We start from the raw sequence: 20,530 nt of genomic DNA, 5'->3' as shown, positions 1-20,530 counted from the left end.
AATGATGTATGTTCAACACTGGATGAGGTAGCATCAAAATGTCACAAATATAGGTGAAAACTGATGAGGCTGGCGACAATCACTAAACCATAAACCCATCCACGGAGGTATCTTCAAATAAGTGAAACTTCAGGGGTACATAAGGAAAAAAGGAAATACCATTCAGAAACGGAACCAAAAAGGTATGAGTCATGAGGGGCTTAAAGCATTAAAATATCCCTCCATTACCATTTACTCGCCTCCCTCCAAACTCCTCCTCTTCGTTCTCTCGAAGTCCTCCTCTTCGTCTCCAATTCCGACTTCTTCCGCGCGTCCTCGCAGAATTCTGATTACGAACTCCGTCCCGTCGATGGTCGCCGGCAGTTGGCGCAAACCCTCGACGAACTCGTGAGAAGATCGCCTCTTCCGCCTCGCCATGGTAAGCCGCCGCTTTCTTGTTCTTGATCTCCTCTGTTTCTTGCCATCATAATTCTCCGCCGGATTCATTCGGGGTTCGAGATTGTCCATTCGAGGTGCTATGGATAGAGTTCCGTTAGGTTTCTGTATTTTTTTCCTGTGAACTAGGCCTAACGTCTTTCCCCTGAATTCGTGCCGCTCTCCGCCGTCTTTTACGAACTGTTCAGTTTCTTCAGTGTGTACGGCGCACACAGCACTAGTTCAGCAAATCAAATCACTCCCGGAGCTCACTGAATTGCTTTCGAAGATTGGGGTTTCGGAATTCTCGGGAGAAACAGTTGGGGATTTAATCACGTTTCCTCCGTGTGAATTCAGTTACATGCCCTGCTCTGCGGCAATTCTCCATTTGTTTCCTTCTATTAAACTTATTTTCCCCCGAAAATTTCACCGTTATTGCAGCTATGGGCTGTAGACTGCAGGTGCTCTGCTTGCGAGACTCGAGTAAATCAGAATTTAGTATTTTTTCAAAAATGATTGAGAATTCAGAAATCATTTACTTTAGACAGGTGCTCTTCTGGGGAGACTCAAGTTGTTCAGAATTCAGACAGAGATTACTTTCGTTCCATTTGATTAATCCTGATACATGTGCATTTTTAATCTCATGAGCATTTCATAGACTGAGTTCGTGCTGATTTGATGCAAAATCCTCTCAAAACAATTTCTCCCCGCGCGCACGTTTTGCTGCTATTTTTAGTTACTGTATTTGTTTCCGAGTGCCACAGAGGTTGCCGTCGCTGAGTTCTTTCTTAACCCTGGTGAAGGTTTCTTTGCTTCGGGGCCACCCTTGCAGTAGATTTCTGGGCGAGCCTTGGCATAGCTTCACCTTCCTCGCTTGGGTTTCCCCTCTGCGTGCAAAGGCCTCTGTTTGCTTAACCTTCCTCCCCTTTACGTTGCTTTCTGTTTCCGTCAGCTGTCTGTGCCCATCTCTGAAGTCTTGGCACATTGCATGGTCGATGAATTGCTCACTTGCTGCTCGTTCTGACGCCTTGTCGTCGCAGGGTCCGGCACCCGGCGATCCGTCACAGAAGCGGTTCTCCAGCGTGTTGCCGCCGGCGGCGCTTATATTTCTGGTGCTGGTGTTCGTCGCCGGCACGATCGTCACGGTCGATCACAAGGAGGTTTGTGCTGTTTACTGCACCGTACTACTGTAGATAGCAAAGCATGAGTATCGCATTTCACATCACACGAATCAAGTGTCGATGCTGCAGATATGCAGTAGAGGCCCTGCAGAAATGTCACGCCTGACGTGCTCGATTGTTCCTGCAGAATCTGTCGATACTGCAGCTGCAGCCAAGGAGAGTGGCCACTGACGAGGAGTCATCCAGGCCTGCTCCACCGGCAAGCGATGTGCACGTAGACGCCACCGTCGCCGAGACGCCTCCGGCGGAAGAACCCGGTGACATGTGCGAGGTCAGTCAGAGACATCATTAGCAGGAACTTCTATGAAACGGACACATCGATTTCAGCTTCAGAACACTGAACAACTGTTGCTGTCCGTGCGTGTGCAGAACCAGTGCAGGGCTCCAGGCAGCGAGGCCCTGCCGAGGGGCATCGTGCAGGACAAGTCCAACTTCGAGTTCGAGTCCCTGGGCGGTAACCCTGAGCGGAGGGTGGCCCGGACGGCGAAGAGCCTCCTGGCGATCCCCGTCGGTGTCAAGCAGAAGGCCGTCGTCGACAAGCTCGTCTCCAAGGTGCGTGCCACGACCGATCATTCAGCTCATTCTGAGCTGCTCGTTCATCCCCTCGATCGCTTCGCTTCTCGATTTAGGCAGCAATATAACGATGATGTGATCATGACCATGCAGTTCCCGGCGGCCAACTTCACGGTGATGCTGTTCCACTACGACGGCGCGGTGGACGGGTGGAGCGACCTGCCGTGGTCGCGGCGCGCGGTGCACGTGGCGGCGGCGGACCAGACCAAGTGGTGGTTCGGCAAGCGGTTCCTGCACCCGGACCTCGTCGCCGAGTATGACTACATCTTCCTCTGGGACGAGGACATTGAGGTGGATGGCTTCGATCCCCTCAGGTACATTGGGATCGTTCGAAAAGAAGGGCTGGAGATCTCGCAGCCGGCGCTGGACCACCGGTCGCAGATCCACCACAGGCTCACGGCCCGCGCGCGGCGGGGCGGGGCGGTGCACCGGCGGTTCTACAAGACGGCGGGGGGCGGGCGGTGCTACGGCAACAGCACGGGGCCGCCGTGCACGGGGTGGGTGGAGATGATGGTGCCGGTGTTCTCGCGCGCGGCGTGGCGGTGCGCGTGGCGGATGATCCAGAACGACCTCGTCTTCGCGTGGGGGCTCGACTTCAAGCTCGGGTACTGCGCACAGGGCGACCGGAGCATGAACGTCGGGATCGTCGACAGCGAGTACGTGCTCCACCGCGGCATCCCCACGCTCGGCGACGTTGGCAAGACGGCGAGAGCGTCCTCGGCGTCGACGGCCGCGGACAGGTACGCGGTGCGTCTGCGGTCGTACACGGAGCTGCAGATATTCAACAGGAGGTGGAAGAAGGCGGTGGCGGAGGACGAGTGTTGGACCGACCCTTATCCACAGCCGCCGACGCCGGCGTCCAAGGGATGACATACGGTGGTCAGCCGGCTCGTTGCCAGCGATGGCAATTGCATCTGTCTTAGATGAAATAGATACATCAAAATTTACAGGTCTAGCTAGAGAGCTTGAGATATAATGTCATGTGTATAGATCACCTTTCCCACCCTCTCTTTCTCCCCGGGAAATAAGCTTGAATCAATATGGTGTGATCATCATAATTTTTCGGTGAAAAGGTGGATTAATGAAGTTTTGACATGTCAAGATTACAGCACCACAAGCTAAGAGTTTAACCCTTCAATACTTGCGGTCTCGACGACGACATGACGGTGTGTCATTACCCTCTTGGGGAGCGTAGTCGTGGAGCTCCGATCACCCCCGGTCTCATTTCGCTGTCCTCATGGGCAAGTTTTGGTCTCCTTGTACTTTTTTGTTTATCTTTTATATATATGTATGGGATGTAAGAGTATCTCATCATCAGTCATCACCTTGTATTGTTTCGGCAGTTGTGAGATTAACTTAGCTCTCAGGCCAGTCCTACACCATGGAATTTACATCATAATTCGTGCATTTACAAGGTGTAAGTTGGGTTCCAACTGAGATTTTTCCAGCTGTAAAAGTGAGGTTTCAATTAGAGAAAATACCTCAAACCTTCGTGAATCGTGCTAGCATGAGATTGCAATTGAGATTGGATGACATCACTTGACTGAGAATTAAGTTAATTTTCATTCAACTTAGAATAAGTCACACGTATCACTTATGCATTCAAAGTGCCTAAACATTTTTCGATATTACTTGAAGAAAAGTTGGATATACGTTGAAATCACAAATCGCCACTGAAAGACAAGCAGACATATCTTTCCCAACATACTAAACAAAAATCTGTCAATCGGTGCTAAAATTGTAGCAGACCGAAGTGAGAAAACCGCTCTCAATTCTAATGTTCCACTAACCCAAATCTCACATGAGCTAACCAGATCGAAGTAATCAAAGTAAAGAACAAACTCAAAGAACATGAGCATCAAATCACTAGTTTGAAGACAAATCAGCCAGATCTTAGAAATTTAGATAAGAAACACCTCTTCTTCCCCTACAAAAATGACACCTATACCTGGTGGTTCTTTTTTTATGACACAAGCGAAAAATGCGTGCAAAAGTTTTTACCCCGCATATGAAATATCTCGGCGGCTATCAAGGTCGGAAGTCCATTTTACGTCGTACTCTAGGAAGGTATTGGCACAACTTTGTGACAAGGTAGGTGCCATACAAGAGTGGGACTCTTTACGCATGGCTAGGAAAATGAAGCATTAATTATTAGGTTATCCATTATAAGTATCTTCTCTTTCTTAATAGATGATCCTATTTTTCTGGTCTCACTACGATCCACATAACCTTATTAACAAATTTCACCTCCGCCGCATTGTTCACATTAGTACGGGATGATTCTGCTCGCCAGACCGACACGACAGAAGCAGACCGATCAACGTTCCTGGCTAGACCCACGCGCCTCGACCAGATGGGCCGACCGATGGTCCACGTCACCTCTAATTCCCTCGCGTTGTCGTGTCTCCCGATTCCCGTCGCTGGTCGCTCTCTGCCTCTTTTCCACCCAGAAATTCCTTCACATGGGCCCAGGGTGCCACTACTTGGGTTGGATAGGAAGCCCGCTACAATGGCTCGCTTCCTGCCTTCCTCCTGTAAAACCTTCTGCATCATTCGTCTTCCGTGCTGCCCCCACCGCCGCCGTAACATATGAATTCATGTCTACAAAATCTGCTATGCCCTCCTCCACATAAAGGCTCGCGAAACTGCCCCATCATGATTACAATTCATCAGCCATCATGCTCAACAATCTGCGAGCTGTAATTGACCCGATGTCGTCTCCAGATTTAAAAAGCTCCCCGTCTTGCCATTGGACTACCAGCACACCCACCTACTCATATCTGTCTCTTGGAGTGGTCTCAACTCTGCGATTTTTCATTGGGTTCTCGCTGCGGTTTTGATTGCATTTCTTTTGGATTCTATAAGTGCTGGTTGCTCAAGCAAGGAGGATCATAACCTGTACAACTACACTGGACAAACTTCCTTTCGTTGGTGCATAAGCCATCATCTCTTACACTTGATTTTGTGTTCATAGTCGATTCATTTCCGAGATCCTCCTCACCACAATGGGCGCTGATGTTTTGATTAACTTCCAGGCAGCCGAACGCGATTTCGATGACATGTGACCTCAATTCTAATGAACGACAAGTAATCCATGTCTCTTTTACAGTTTCTACCAAATTTCCATGCGATTTCCTCAGATTTTTCCAGTCGATAGCAAGTGAGAGCTACAAATATAAAGCCATGAACTATTGTTTCCTGCGAGTGCATTATTTTTTAGATAAGCCGTGTCCTGGCAATAATCTCATACTCCATTTGTTGTATAGAATTCCTGAACTGTGATGTATTCTCTACTGATTCGGCAACAATCCATTGTTCCATCATTTTGCCGTGTCTATAGTTGGTTCTAAAAGGAGCATACAACGTAAGTGCAGCTCTTAATTCCAGTAGTTTGTTTCTAGGACCAATTGCCACTACTTTTTAGTCGATCTTTGAAATTTAAGTTCTGATATATTTGTTTTTTTTTTTTTGAGAAAGTTCTGATATATTTGTTGTTTTCCACTCTATATTTGTTTGCCCTGCAATAGGGACACGTGAAGGTACAATTAGCAAGCTGATCCGTCTTGGTATTCTGCCCCTACTGCAGCTCTGAATTGGCAAAAACAAGTCACAATCAGAATTCAGGACTAAAGAGTAAAGGCGTGCTTTATTCATTTTTTTATAACCATACCATCATGAAGTTGTCCTCGAAGCATTAACAATTTTCTCAAATCTCAATGATATCAGTTTCTCAAAAAAATTCTCAATGATATCTCTTAATTCCTGCTGGAAATCCGTTTCACCTTCCACTGCAGATAAATGTAAGATTCGAGGCTCTGGCTTTATATTTTCCATCAGATTTGCTTACTGAATTACACTGGTGAGGAAGGATTTTATTTAACAGTTATGTCCATATGTAATTGCATTTTAGCCCATTTTCACCAATGGGGTTTCCGCGTTCACAGCTGCAGAGATGTAGGTAAATATGACCTTAATCCACGGTGCTCTAAAAAATGGAAATCTTCATGCACCATGCCAATCGGACGCCATGCCCTCCCTAGCTCAAGTTGGATTTGTTGACTTTACATACATTATCAGTCCACTATTTTTAACTTACTTATTATTAATTGTTAGCACATATGCAGAAATAATAATGGACACTATTTCAAGAATAATTCTATGCCTGAGCACGAGAAAGCGATTTTCTACTCGTGGGAGAGACGTCTCCTGACTTCCAGTTATTGCGTATAGTTAGCTTGCATGAGTGATTATGGATGGTGCAATAAACCAGGTTAAAGGCTAAAAGGCATAAAACAGGTTAAAGGAGACTTGATTAGTGCGAGCACAAAACATTTTGTTGCATATTGTCTTGCTAAATCGTTTATTTACAATCCGAAAGTTGCATTATTTACATTTGATTTTGTGCTAACATAGACCGTATATGTTGGGCACTTAAGCATATACACCTTTAGTTGGGTTCAAGTTTCGTATATTGTATTTTTTTAAATGCCATTCGGGTAAATGCGGTCCAAAAGTTTTATTTCTTCGGAAAGGCAAATCTGTAACATTCTTATAAATTTCTTAAAAGTTTTATTTATTCCTTGCATTAGAAAAATTGATATAGTACCACATATGTATACTTTTAGCATGTCCGCAGCAATGCTCGGGGTATCATCTAGTTTTTTTTAGTGAGGACGTTCGGTCCGAGGGAATCCCCTTGAGCCATTCAACAGGAAAGTCTAACTTTAACATGCAGTTTTGACTTCTATAGCTAACCCAATTCCTGTATAGGCTTGCATTCCTTTGTTTTCCAAACATGTAAACCGAACGCCCGGCTGTACTTTGAGAAGCAACAATACAGGATTAGCTCAGCCGCTACGTCCACTCTCCCCGTCTCCCGGCGTTGCCACCCGGCATCAAGTCCCAGCTCCACCGTTTTAATTCGCTTTTTAGCTCATCTGGTTCACAAATGGGCCGGCCCAGTATAATGTCCGACGTGACAAACCAATAACCAGGCCGAAAAGGATGAAACCCACACAAAAACGAATCGTAAAGCACATAAAAAATGGACGGTTAACGATTTTACTGAGCTCTAAGCTAAATCTCAGTTTACTGAGAATTAACAAAACCGTTTTTCTACTACTCCAGGGACCCAACGGATGTCAACTACAAAACCAATTTTTATCGGTATCCAGGAAAGCTACCTGCGAAAGTCATGAAAACTGCAATGATTAGGCGAAGCGGCTATCTAACCTACCAGATTGATTTGGAAGACTCCATTAAAAATGGATGGACATTCACATATTTTACAGAAATTCAAGATCTGACTCCAAATGACACTAGAAGTTTCAAATGGGAGATGTTAGGCTCGCCATTGAAGGCGCTATTAAAGAAGTTTTGACACAATCGTCCATGATGTCCCCTGATATTTACATATTTTGTCGCCCCACATCGACGTAGCATGCCTATCCTATCTTACAATAACAAGAAAAATGCTAATTTGGGATAATACGTGTTTAAAGCCTTCTAAATGTGATATGTTGGTAGAAGTTCCACTAAATGGGGTAATATGTGTCACAAATGCCTATATGGTAAAAATGTGAAATTCACTCTTAATTTAACATTCCTTTTATCTAAAAAAAGTGTACAATGGTGAAATTGTGGACCCATCACAGAATGCTCAAGCTAAGTTCTGTGCATATAAACTAGAATTCAAGAGTGTCTCCTTTCCTCGTCTTCTTTATCATGGGATTATGAAGACCTATGATTCGTCAAAAGGACCTACGATCAATGCACTAGAGATCTAGAACTACATACCTATTGCTACGGGGTCTTGGGATGGTAAACAATTCTCTCTTATATCTATGTTCCAGAATAACCAATACATTTACATTCTGAGTTATACCGTTGTATGGACAGATCACTGGAAGTGACGCACACGCACCATAACTATTGCAACAACTAATGTATCCGGAGTGATTCTACTACTTATTGTTGCTATTGGATGCTGCTACCTCTTTGCACGGAAGAAAAACCCTTCAGATGGTGTGTTCTTTAACTACTTCTTGTTTCAACAAAATAGGCATTTAGGTTGAACTTAATCAAAGTTAAGTCCCGACATTAACTTAGAAAAAGTGTTGATACACTATACAACTTTCATGGGACAGAACATGTTCCCTTCTACTAACAAAAAGGACTATCTATTTGATGGTGCAATAATTTACCACGTTTGACAAAACTTTGTTATTGTCGCTCCAAAGGCAAGGCCAACTAGATTTAACTTGTCATAGTGTGAACACGCTACTCGGGGGGAGGGGGCAGGTGCCCCCCCCCCCCCCCCGATTTGGCACATCTCTGAAGGTTAGGTTAGATTTTTTGTGTGTGTTTGGCGCCCCTAGAACTCCTAAATTCCATTTTGCCCCCCAGACATCCTTGCCAAGCTCTGCCACTACACGGTACCAACAAATTTGAGCGAACAGTGGGGTTCGGAGGGTTTGCCACAGTATACCATGGGAAGCTGGCAGACGGGAGAGAAACCGCAGCAAAACTTGTAACAAGCAACAACAGTGAGGCAATTGAGTATTTTTTTCAAAGGAGGTAAGCTTTGTGTCTATATTTTCTTTCGAGTTTTTGAGAGATAGCATGATATGATTGCCATGATTAGTTAATTACTTAAATGTATGTTTTCTTCAGATAGTGTTAGTTTCGATGATAGATCATAGGAAGTTGTTGAGATTCATTGGATATTGTGAAGAAGCTGGAAAACATACTCGTATATGAGTTCATACAGAATGGCACGTTACAACAACACACCCGTGGTAAGTTTCCTCGTTGTTATAATTGTGGCTCCCATGCTTGAGAATGGTGAGCCACATAACGCGGACTGGAGTGGTCTATCACTGCCAGAACTTGGCTTTATATCTTGCACTCCATGTAGCAATCTATCCGAGTGAATCTTCTACAGCGCGGCTAGGGTGCCACCCCAACGACGACACGAACATGACACATCATTAGACGGAGGATGGGATAGGATATGTAATCTAATTTTCGTCAAGATCCAAGTTGGGACTTTTTTTCTCTAGATCCATTTTGGTACTTCGATCTCATGAAGATAATTGTCGCTCCAGAGGCAAGGCCAACTAGATTTAAGTTGTCATAGTGTGAACACGCTAATCGGGGGGAGGGGGCAGGTGCCCCCCCCCCCCCCCCCCGATTTGGCACATCTCTGAAGGTTAGATTAGATTTTTTTTTGTGTTTGCCCCCCTAGAACTCCTAAATTTAATCCCCCACAGACATCCTTGCCAAGCTCTGCCACTACACGGTACCAACAAATTTGAGCGAACAGTGGGGTTCAGTGGGTTTGCCACAGTATACCATGGGAAGCTGGCAGACGGGAGAGAAACCGCAGCAAAACTTGTAACAAGCAACAACAGTGAGGCAATTGAGTATTTTTTTCAAAGGAGGTAAGCTTTGTGTCTATATTTTCTTTCGAGTTTTTGAGAGATAGCATGATGTGATTGCCATGATTAGTTAATTACTCAAATGTATGTTTTTTCAGATAGTGTTAGTTTCGATGATAGATCATAGGAAGTTGTTGAGATTCATTGGATATTGTCAAGAAGCTGGAAAACATACTCGTATATGAGTTCATACAGAATGACACGTTACAACAACACACCCGTGGTAAGTTTCCTCGTTGTTATAATTGTGGCTCCCATGCTTGAGAATGGTGAGCCACATAACGCGGACTGGAGTGGTCTATCACTGCCAGAACTTGGCTTTATATCTTGCACTCCATGTAGCAATCTGTCCGAGTGAATCTTCTACAGCGCGGCTAGGGTGCCACCCCAACGACGACACGAACATGACACATCATTAGACGGAGGATGGGATAGGATATGTAATCTAATTTTCGTCAAGATCCAAGTTGGGACTTTTTTTCTCTAGATCCATTTCGGTACTTCGATCTCATGAAGATAATCTAATGGTTTTTTTATCAGGCCAACATAGTATCGTAGTGGATCTATGACCAGACTCGAATGTCATCGCTAAGAGTTACATTGCGGCAAAATGTGTTTCTTCAATAGATTCCCTCATATAGTTGATGGCATTCAAGGGAAAGTACACATGACGCAGATTCAACGGCTCCTACTACAAAAGCCGGAGTGCCCTTACATGGTATGGAGGGATTGACCACACTCGAAGAAACTAAAGAGTGTTTTTCTCCTAATGTGGAAGCAATCCCTCGAGGAAGAAGAGAATGATTTGTTCGACGACAATGAGCTTGAGGAGGAATCAAGGAGTGAAGCCAGACAAGAAATTGCCTCTTGAGTCACAACGATTCATGATGTTTGCCTGAGTGGTTACAGTAGATGGCGTATAACTAGGTATTATTGATGAGTAACGAGTATGTTTAATAAGTAATAATTTGTCTGAGTGTGTCTTAATCTCGGGATCCAGTTAGGATTACATAAGGTATTATTGATGAGCAACGAGTATGCTTAATAAGTAATATAAATATTATGTAAGTGAAAATCATGTTTATTTTTTATTATTCGTTGCTGACTTAATTTTATTATGTAAATGGGAGTTGTTAATTGACATTGACAAACTTGAGCAGCTTCTCGTAATCCTAACTTGGGAATCAGTGGATCATCGGTGCAGGAGAAGGCACTGGGAGGTGATTTAGACATACTGGGGTGGCAAGTCAGCGTGGGGGAAAACCGTACCCCGGCCATGGTGGTGGCAACCGACATGTGAGGAAGGTGGAGTTGGTCTCCGTCAGTTCGGCGGTGTAAGGCGGTGCTCTCCTTTCCCCTCCTCTCCAGCGGTGCAACATAGATGTTCTCCTTCCCCCTCCTCTTCAGCGGTGAGACGGTAGTGCTCCTCGTCCCCTCCTTGTACGACGACAATAGGTGTTCTTCCCCTCCCTAACCCGTACTAACAACAAAAATCGACTATTTGGGCGAGTAAGCTAGCAGCCCCCATCAGAAGTACTGACAAGTGGGACCCATATAAGTTCATGTTTCTGGATCAGAGCCGTTAGAACTGTGGCGGGAGGAGCACCAGGCCCCGAACCAACCAAACCCTATCCCCTCCTGTCCCACCACGTCGTCTCCCTCCAAAACACCAGCAGAATCCGATCCCCCATGGCACCCGCCGACCTCCCATGGCGCCGCCGCTCGCCGCCCCGCGCTTCCACACCGCCCTCCCCCGCCTCGTCCTCCTCCGCCCCCAGAAGCCCCTCCCCTGCTGGCGCCGCGCGGCTCGCCCCGACGATCAGGTTCTCCCGCGCCCGCGGCCACATTTGTGATATGTGGCTTGGGTTCTGATGCAATTTTGTGCTTAATGTAGGATTTGTATGTCGACGACGACATCGGGGACGGCTTCTCTTTCAGCGGCGGTGAGTTAGGGCCTGTGTGGGTGTGGGCCCGTGGGGAATTATTGGGCGCAAAAGTTTGGCTGGGTTCCTGTCGGCTATTTTGCTTGCGTAGCTAACTATGATGATGTTGTTTCTGTGTGGGGATTGATGCAGGGAAGTATGCGGAAGCCGAAGGCCCGAGTAAGTCGGACGAGTGGTTCGCTCAGGGGAGAATGGTATGATGCGATCACTCTTCACTCTGTTCTGCTCTGTTGTTTTACTCTGATCAGTGCACACCATTTTTAATTTGATACATCTTTGGATTTTTTCGCCTTTCATCTGCCAATTTTGTGTCGTGCTAATGTACCACGAACTATTGACATATCAATTGTCTGACTGTTCTACTTTGAGCCAGTGATTTGGGTGCACACCTGTGCTGATAACTGATTTTTTTGAGATGCGGTTGAATTTTTGACGACTTATTCAAAATTTTGCAGGTAAAAGCTCATGCATTATATGGCAACAAAGAGAAGGCAAAAGATCCTTTCTTTGGTCTCACCATGGGTAAGGGATCACAATCTTCGGATGATGTTTTCAGGCGAGTTGAACTATATAAAGTTGTCTTGCATACTAGAAGCATATTAATACAGCAAAAAGATCATAGTTCTTGTATGTACTCAATTGTGTTTCAGCTGGTTTTGTGTGGAGACAGGGAGCTCTTCTAATCCCACAGTCCTTCTAATTCATGGCTTTCCATCTCAGGTGGGTTTTTAGGTGGCTGTTTGCCCCATTTTATTTTTTTGCAGTGCGCTGACAACAGCTGAGCTGAGTCTTTTTTTGGATTACAGGCATACTCTTACCGAAAGGTGCTACCTGTACTATCAGACAAGTATCGCTCCATTGCTTTTGATTGGCTTGGTGAGTTATAAACCTCTTTTGGTGCTGGATAAATGCATAATAATCACATAAGTTGGCAGAGAAAAGCTATTTCACACATATGTTGACAAAACACATTCTGCAAAAATATTGGTCATTACTTGTACCAGTTATCAGTCTCTGTTGACAACTTAAGATCAGAACCCAAGAACATAAGAGATGTAGATTTGATTTGTCTTACCAGTTAAGCAGATACCGCTCTATTTTTTCCCCTTTTGTCAAACCCCTAATCGGTTTTACGGATTAATAAATAACCAGGTCATTTTCTGTTTATTTTTTCTGCCCAGTTGGCACAAGTTAGCAACTGTTAGATATTTGTCGAAGTTCAGAACAAAAAAACTCTGTATCTGCAGGTTTTGGATTCTCAGACAAGCCTCAACCTAAATATGGTTTTGACTACACTCTGGATGGTAAAATGATCTACATAGTATTCAAACGCCTAGTGTTGAACTACTTGGTAATGTGAAGTGCTATGTTCCAGAATATACTTCAGCCCTGGAATCTCTAATCGATGCTGTTGCTCCTGACAAGCTCTCCATCGTTGTTCAGGTGCTTCTCATCATAAGGGTGTTCGTTAATGTATGTGGGAGATTTTATTTAATACAATAATGTAAAAACTTGCAGGGCTACTTTGCTCCAATTGTGGTCAAATATGCTAATGAACATCAAGACAAGTTGAACCATCTTATACTAGTTAATCCACCGGTGAGTTTTCTTAGCGTATATTTTGTACAGGCATTTTAGTGAGATACATAATTTTGCCCTCTGAAGCTTCATTATTTATTAAGACTTGCAGGCTTCATCTATTTTTTATGAGTTTAATGCTTCATTCTGTTTCAAGAGTTATATGCTGATCACAGGATGTCTCATATTATAGATAACTGACAGACATGCAAAGCTTCCATCTACCCTTGCATGTTTCAGCAACTTCTTGTTGGGCGAGATATTTTCCCAGGTTAGCACCTATGATGTCAATTTTGTCTGGTCCCCATATAACCGCAATGCTTTGTGTTTTTAAATTTAGTGTTTTCGTTTGAGCTCTTCCAGGATCCTCTCAGGGCTAGTGATAAGGCCTTGACTAGTAGTGGCCCATATATGATGAAGGAGGAGGATGCTACTGTATATAGAAGGCCATACCTTGTCTCAGGTTCATCTGGTTTTGCACTGAATGCAATAACAAGGGGTCTGGGAAAGGATCTTAAGGTAGTTTGCTCATCTATCTTCTTCATATGGTTTTGCTAAATTTAAATCTTCTAAAGTGGATGTTTTAGTACAGGGCTACATCGAATCCATGAGGAGCATATTAGCGAGTGACTCATGGAATACAAAGACAACAATATGTTGGGGCATGAGAGATCGTTGGCTCACTTACGATGGGGTGGCAAATTTTTGTGATGACCTAAAACACAAGTTTGTAGAGATTCCCATGGTTTGTTTCTGTACTCTTCTCACAAAATCAAATTGAAAGTTTTTCTGTCCAAAATACTTCTTAAACGACAATGAAAACGAATCAAAGTAAAACTACTACCTTTTCAGATTACATTCATGTTTCCTTGTGTTAGTCATAGGTGATTTTGGGTTGTGTGGGGGGATATACAACACATGTTCTTTTGTTTAATTTCATGTCTAGTTTTTTTTTTCTTCACCTTGTGTGGTGTTAGTTTTAATTTTTTTTTAAATGATGACTTATTTTGTAGGCAGGACACCATGCACAGGAGGATCGTGGTGAAGAGCTAGGCGATATAATCAAACGTATACTGAGGTAATACTGCTGAAACTTCTATTTACTTTGTTTCAGTTACCTCCAGCATTCCAAAGGAGTAAATGAATTATTTTACGTTATCCTGCATAAATGTCCCTTTTAACTGTTGTACACTGTAAAAATCACTGGCACAGCACAGAGAAGTCAGACTCAAAACCAAACATTCTTGTAATACATTCTTTTGAATAACAAAATAAGTAAGCCTTCTTGTTGTGTTAAGAGTATTCCATAGCACTCAGATAACTACCACTGCAGTTTCATGGGATGAAGAATGTAGTTATCAGATATTTCATAACACCCGTTGTCAGCATTTATCTTTGGGCAGCTTCAGGGGAAATCTATACTTTCCTGATGTATCCAAGTCTCTGCGTCTACCTAATTAGCTCTAAGACTATATAAAGTCCTACTAGCAATGGCAGTGAGACAAGCATCCCAAAAATCACCCTGCAAAATTTAACAACAAAATGGTGTGAGGCTAAGAAATTGCTGTCTGCATAAGAATTTGCCTTCATCTATTTGTAGATTGTAGTTAGTTCCAAATACTTACGCAGTACTTAGGACGTCAGCATGCAGCCCATATTCTTTTGCAAATATGAATGACGTGATTGATTGAGGTAGTGCAGCCTGCAGAATGTTCAAACAAAGCTTAGTCAGGTTATATTCCTTATTTAGTCACAGACAAAATGACACCAACAATATAGTGTAATACCTCTGCTGATTCTTTTTGATACGCCAATATATTTCAAGATTTATACTTTGAAAGTTCCAAAAGCGGTACCATTAGGTCTATAGTTGGAAAAACTTTAAAATTATTGTGACCTCTACTGATTCTTTTTAATACGCCAATATATTTCAAGATTTAAACTTTGAAAGTTCCAAAAGTGGTACAATTAGGTCTATAGTTGTAAAAAGTTTAAAATTATTGTGATTTGGTATTTCTTAACTATATATGTAATTTAGTGGTCTAAGCTGAATTTAGGAGAGTATGCCAAATCTTGTTTTCAAAAATGAGAAGGAAAGATATGCAAAACATTTTCTTGATATGTGAGATCGAACCAACTTAACCCTGCCATCACCTACCAGATGATAGCATTACCACTATCCTCCCTCTTGTTTAGGCCACAAATTGTTGGAGACCATAACTAAGTTCAAACTATTTCCGAGGATAGTTTTCACAGTAAAATTCCCCCTTGTTACCTCCAGTTTGGTAAGCTGAAGCGATGTATACCTTAATAATCAGTGCTTGTCACACAAAGCAAAACTGAACCACTTCACATCTATTTATTATGTTATATATAGGGTTGGAAGTGGCAAAACGGGGTATTATGAGGGGATGACATGGATATCAGTCAGGCATCAAAGAGGACAAATTCTTCTTTAACCCCGACCCACATCAAAATTATTACTGATTTAGATGATTCTAACTCATCTCCTGTGAAGTGTGCATTAGCTGACATGATGAGTAGTAGGACTAACTTGGTGCATCGTCTAAGTGCCAACTCCACAATGGCAACTACTGGTTTTAAAAACCCTGAATCAGATTTTGTTGTCGAACTTTCCATATTACTATATGGGTGCTAGTGTTTAACTTACAGTTTAGGCTGATCCATGCCTATGCGATAAGCATCTGATGAGTGGTCGCTAATGACTTGCTGTTTTGGACTTTGCTCAGAGGATGACTACATCATATGGGGCCAGGCTCTAGAACATGTCAAAAACAGGTACTGTGCCCTTGCTTGCACTTTATTTGAACAAACTTTCCTTTATTTAAGCACTCTTGATTCCCGACTGATTTCAACGGTCTGCTCTATGTTTTCGCATCAAAATGTGGCACATCAATAGCCAATAGGACATGCACTCTTCTTGGTATGAAAACGAGAAGCTGTGCCGCCCCATTGAAGGCCAATATATTCCATTGATAAGACAGTGCCTAAAGTGATGTTAAATGTCTCCGGACAGCAAATGGCAATCATCGGTTGGTGTCCCATGTTCTTGGATCTGGTTCATTAGTTCACCCATGTTTTTCAGTTTTGACCTTTGTCTGTGCATGATTTGAATTCTCTTAAACAAGATCAAGCTAGATGACCAAGATGATATCTCTGCTGACTGAAATTTCACAACTATTGTTTTGAATGCGCACCAATGTGATTCTAGATTTATTATTAATCTGATGTTGCTCTTTTGGTGCATGCTTAGCTTTTACGCATTTGCTTCATGTTTGTGGCTCTGGAAGCAGCGTTGGCCTTAAAGCCCAAAGTGGTGAGGTTAGTGGTGCACTGGTGCTGATAAACTAAGACTCAGAATCTCACCTAGGGGTTGAACATTTGTGTTTGTGGTCTTGAAACGATCATACCTAATCTAGCTATGCTTTTGTTTCTTGGACTAAACAAAACCTTTGGTCGGCTTTCTGCGGTAATATTTTCCTTTGGATGCGAATCTAATGTCGGGGAAATGCTATTATGGTAGATGACTTTCGTGATCCTTTGTTTAAAGTGTGGGCAGTAAATGGACCGAAAAGCTCCGGCTAAGCTAGATACGTTTTCTTTATGGTCAGAAGTGAAGTTCCGTGACTTTGCTGTAAAGTGGTAAAATCTCGACAGCAGTCTATAACTTGCATGTCTAGCCGGATGCATTGACATCAGCATACTACCAACTCTACGTGGCATTAACCAAAGTATTTTTTTTCTCAGGTGTCAGGAAACAGTCTAGAGCTAGAAGTTCAAAAGGATACGACGTCTTTTAGAATATAACAATTCTCATTTTGGATTTAAAACAGTTCTTGATCTTTACTTTTGTGCAAATATGTTAGTCAAATGGTTAATCATACATATTATATTACCGTTCTATTGGTAATATTTTTTACTTGCCTAACTCAAATATTTTATACACAATTCATATTACTTGCCATCAATATGAATATATCTAGAACAAAAATGTATCTAAATACATTCATACTAGAGTCAACTAATAGGGATCGGAGGGAGTATGCTAATTAGTTAAAACTTGCAAGATCGGACAGCACGAATTTTAGCACGTCAGCTACTTGCGGATTGAGGCAGTAGTCCCGCTCTGTCCCAAAATATAAAGCACTTTTTTCACACGATCTTTGATGCATGACTTTGACCACAAATATATTAAATTATAGAATGCATAAATAATGGAGTATGTCGTTGCATTTGTTTTACAAATCTTTTTATTTCATATATATTCATACAAATTATATAGATATATTATAATTATAAATCATAGTCAAAGTTTTAATTTATTGAACAAGGAAGCTTAAGGGCGCCTGGTGGTGGAGGAAGTATATATGCCAGTCTGAGCTTAACAAAAGTGCGAGACCACTAGTACTGTAAGTGCTTGGAGTATAGAAGAATTAATTGAGGGGGCGGTTACTGATTCGGTTACGTGCCTGTATGATGGCGACGCGGAGGACGTCTCCCCGGAGGCCGACGGCGATGGAGCCGATGGCCATGGCGGCCGGCCCGAGGGCGAACTTGAGGGCCAAACCTAGCGCCGCAAAGCTCGTCCCGCACGCCAGGATCTTCTCCTGCTGCGCCATGAACAATCCTGTAGAGAGAAAACGACGCACGTGCTCCAAAAAGTTAGCTACGTGAGTCACACTTCACAGTACAACGGAGTACTCTAGAATAATCTCTTAATTACTTTGAAAGTAGAATAATATCTTAATTTAAGTTTCTCTGGTAAATATTCTATTTTTTTACTTTCGCCTTTAACTGTTGTTTTAAGTTGCTGTCGACCGACCATGCATGCAACGTACAGATAGAACATTCATGCAGCTGTGCCTTTTGATGGATCGGTTCCCCTGTAAATATTCTGCTACTTCTTACATAGAATTAATTCTTTCTTTTGGGTAATTATCTGTAGGAATATGTATTACTACCAGATGGGGTATTAGATACGGATTGAAACATGCAAGTAGTGATGTGAAGCTAGGGAAGCGACAACTATACGATACCTCAGCGATTAAGATTAACACGTACTAGCTAGCAGTGCACATACATCTGGATAAAATGGGCACGGTTTTGCACAAGTATATATAGAGTCTATTGTTTATGGCTCACCCATGCTGAACATGGCCATTCCTGTGCCTGACTTGGACATGATGAGCACCGAATTCTCAAGGACACTTGGCAGCTCGATGTGTAGCCTGCATGCCAATTAAGCTAATTAATTCAGAAAGCACACAAAGTTATTCGAACTTTTTGGCAGGGTACCAAATTGCATTCCCTATCTACCATGCATGCATTTGGAGAGCAGAAAAGACAAAAAAACAAATTGTGTGACCATTTTCATGTTGATCGAGTGGCTCAACTAGACAACTATACTAGATTCACAGCGTTGGGGTGAATAGGGTGTTGATGGCCATATAAAAGGGAGAGGACTATACTTAATCTAAGTACTCAAAGCTGGGTTTTGATTTCGATCGAGAGGGTAGATAGATTAGCTGCAAGAAAAAATGGTAGTGCATTTCCTAGCTGATACGCGAGATGAGATATTAGAATAATTCTGAGCAAGGGTTTGTGGAGCTAGCATTAGTTTGTTAGGGGCGATCGATGAGCATGCACGCATCTGCATGGTGAGCTACACGTCAGAGTGCACGTACCTGTTGGCAACACAGGCCCAGGTGATGCCGACGAAGCTTGCATACGTGTTCGGGTTGCGCGCCAGCTTGTGGGCCACCGTCTTCACCAGTCTCCACACCGAAGGCTTGCCGCTGACGGTCACCGCCACGACACCAGCCGCCTCATCGACGCTGCCGACGGCCGCCTCGACGTCGGCCTTGACCGGCGACTCGGGTATGGCGTCGTGGACGACGACGCTCTGCTTGGCGACGTCGACGTACATGCCGATGGCGGCCTTCCGGACCTCGAGCACGAAGAGCAGCAGCGTGAGCCAGACGATGGCCTGAAAGACAGAAAGCTGCACGACGAGCTGCTGCGCCCACTCGCCGTACATGGCTCGCAACATCGGCACTCCCACGACGAGCGAGTTCGTTAGCGTGGAGAGGGAGAAGCCGGTGATGCACCAGCTCCCGGCGGTGCCGCCCTTTCCCTTGCCGGCGCCCGAGAGGAAGAACCTGGCCCAGATGGCGATGACGGCCACGATGACGGCCTTGGAGATGACGTCCGCAGCGACGGCGCGGTAGTTGACCTCGAACGGGTCGGTGTGGAGCGTGAATTCGAACGTGAAGAAGGGGAGCGCGAAGAATGCGACGAGCCGGTTCACAGCGTCGCACTGCTCCCGCGTGAAGATGCGCCACCACCGCACCGAGCCGTAGCCGAGGAACAGGGCGAAGTAGAGCGGCACGGTCGCGGCCAACACCTTGTACAAGTCCCCCCACCCGATCATTCTCAGATTAAGCTTCTTCCTCCTCTCCGGTGCCGGCTACGACGACCCTTCGCAGCTTCACTTCCTGCTCCGCCTCTTTGTTGTCGAACTAATTGACTCGTGTGATCTTGTGCAAGAGATCGATCGAGCAAGAGTGTGTGCAATGCGATTTGTGGATCGCTATAGTGTGAGAGGCTGGGTATGCTGGGGTGGCGAGCTTTATAGCTAGCGGGCCGAGGAGCTGCTGAGCAAGCGGCCGTGGCTGTGTGTGGCCAGGTTTTGGACAAGTCACTGAGCTCTGGCTTGCGAGCTAGTGGGAGGCTGAAGGGACGGTTAGGTTTAAGCTGAGGGAGGGGGAGGATCTTGTTCGCGCGCTTTTGGCTGACAATTCATTCGAATCTATGTTGCATGCGTACGCGCGTGTGTAGCGAGAGAGACATCCGTAAATTATCTGGGTTCGCTTAGCTTTGACGAGTAATCGAACTATCGAAGGAGGCGGTGAAATGGACGTGCATACACGCGCGTGCATGCCTTCAGGTGCGTGCAACAGTAGTACGTGCGGCCGAAAGAAGCCAAGTGCGCAAGTCCGTTCGACGAGACTGAAATGGACGTACGTAGATTGTTACATACTTTCGGCTCGGGTCCATCGCTCCAGAGATCGTCACCAGCCAGTGTATATATGTACCTGCGTTCCTGGTTTTCACATTGTAGATCACACATTATCTTTTTTTCGAAATAGGAGCAATGCACACAGCCTTTCATATGCTTATATATGGTTACATATTTTCAGCAAACAATCTGATTTTATTAATAAACTTATCAACTAGGCAGAGGCGATAACCCTGTTAGGGGTAAGGAAGAGATTACATATCATAAAAGATATGCTAAATATCTTCAACAACCCCTTAATCACAACCTTCAAAAAGTTCGAGATTATGCTTGAAATCTTTGAGATTCTTGACTGCTAAATCA

The 20,530-nt window shown here is 44.0% G+C and overlaps 3 protein-coding genes across 5 annotated transcripts; 2 read left to right on the top strand and 1 right to left on the bottom strand.

The window, feature by feature from the left end:
* The first annotated feature begins 220 nt into the window (after positions 1–220).
* LOC124666886 lies at positions 221–3,207 on the top strand. Its single transcript, XM_047204216.1, has 5 exons — positions 221–418; positions 1,455–1,574; positions 1,723–1,866; positions 1,965–2,147; positions 2,262–3,207. The coding sequence occupies exons 1-5, from the start codon at positions 416–418 to the stop codon at positions 3,036–3,038; spliced, it is 1,227 nt and encodes a 408-aa protein (XP_047060172.1). The 5' UTR covers positions 221–415; the 3' UTR covers positions 3,039–3,207.
* Positions 3,208–11,301: 8,094 nt separating this feature from the next.
* On the top strand, positions 11,302–17,059 carry LOC124660239 (haloalkane dehalogenase 2-like). 3 transcript variants are annotated; one of them, XM_047198032.1, is made up of 15 exons: positions 11,302–11,430; positions 11,502–11,550; positions 11,683–11,744; positions 12,006–12,106; positions 12,201–12,270; positions 12,357–12,426; positions 12,798–12,854; positions 12,926–12,993; positions 13,069–13,149; positions 13,322–13,399; positions 13,492–13,647; positions 13,721–13,873; positions 14,142–14,206; positions 15,879–15,927; positions 16,897–17,059. In XM_047198032.1, the coding sequence occupies exons 1-14, from the start codon at positions 11,317–11,319 to the stop codon at positions 15,883–15,885; spliced, it is 1,131 nt and encodes a 376-aa protein (XP_047053988.1). In that variant the 5' UTR covers positions 11,302–11,316; the 3' UTR covers positions 15,886–15,927; positions 16,897–17,059. The 3 variants fall into 3 exon arrangements, with proteins under 3 accessions (XP_047053988.1, XP_047053987.1, XP_047053989.1); XM_047198031.1 differs by lacking the exon at positions 16,897–17,059 and adding an exon at positions 16,049–16,372; XM_047198033.1 differs by lacking the exons at positions 13,721–13,873; positions 16,897–17,059 and adding an exon at positions 16,049–16,372.
* LOC124660238 (probable auxin efflux carrier component 5a) lies at positions 14,351–19,733 on the bottom strand. Its single transcript, XM_047198030.1, has 5 exons — positions 18,834–19,733; positions 18,292–18,377; positions 17,619–17,776; positions 14,754–14,830; positions 14,351–14,650 (listed from the first exon to the last, which is right to left on the bottom strand). The coding sequence occupies exons 1-5, from the start codon at positions 19,577–19,579 to the stop codon at positions 14,578–14,580; spliced, it is 1,140 nt and encodes a 379-aa protein (XP_047053986.1). The 5' UTR covers positions 19,580–19,733; the 3' UTR covers positions 14,351–14,577.
* Positions 19,734–20,530: the final 797 nt, after the last annotated feature.

This window comes from Lolium rigidum, chromosome 6 (genome assembly GCF_022539505.1).
Source record: "Lolium rigidum isolate FL_2022 chromosome 6, APGP_CSIRO_Lrig_0.1, whole genome shotgun sequence".
NCBI classification, from domain to species: Eukaryota; Viridiplantae; Streptophyta; class Magnoliopsida; order Poales; family Poaceae; genus Lolium; species Lolium rigidum.
The sequence above is the reverse complement of the archived record's forward strand: the minus strand, read 5'-3'. Positions and strand labels throughout refer to the sequence as shown.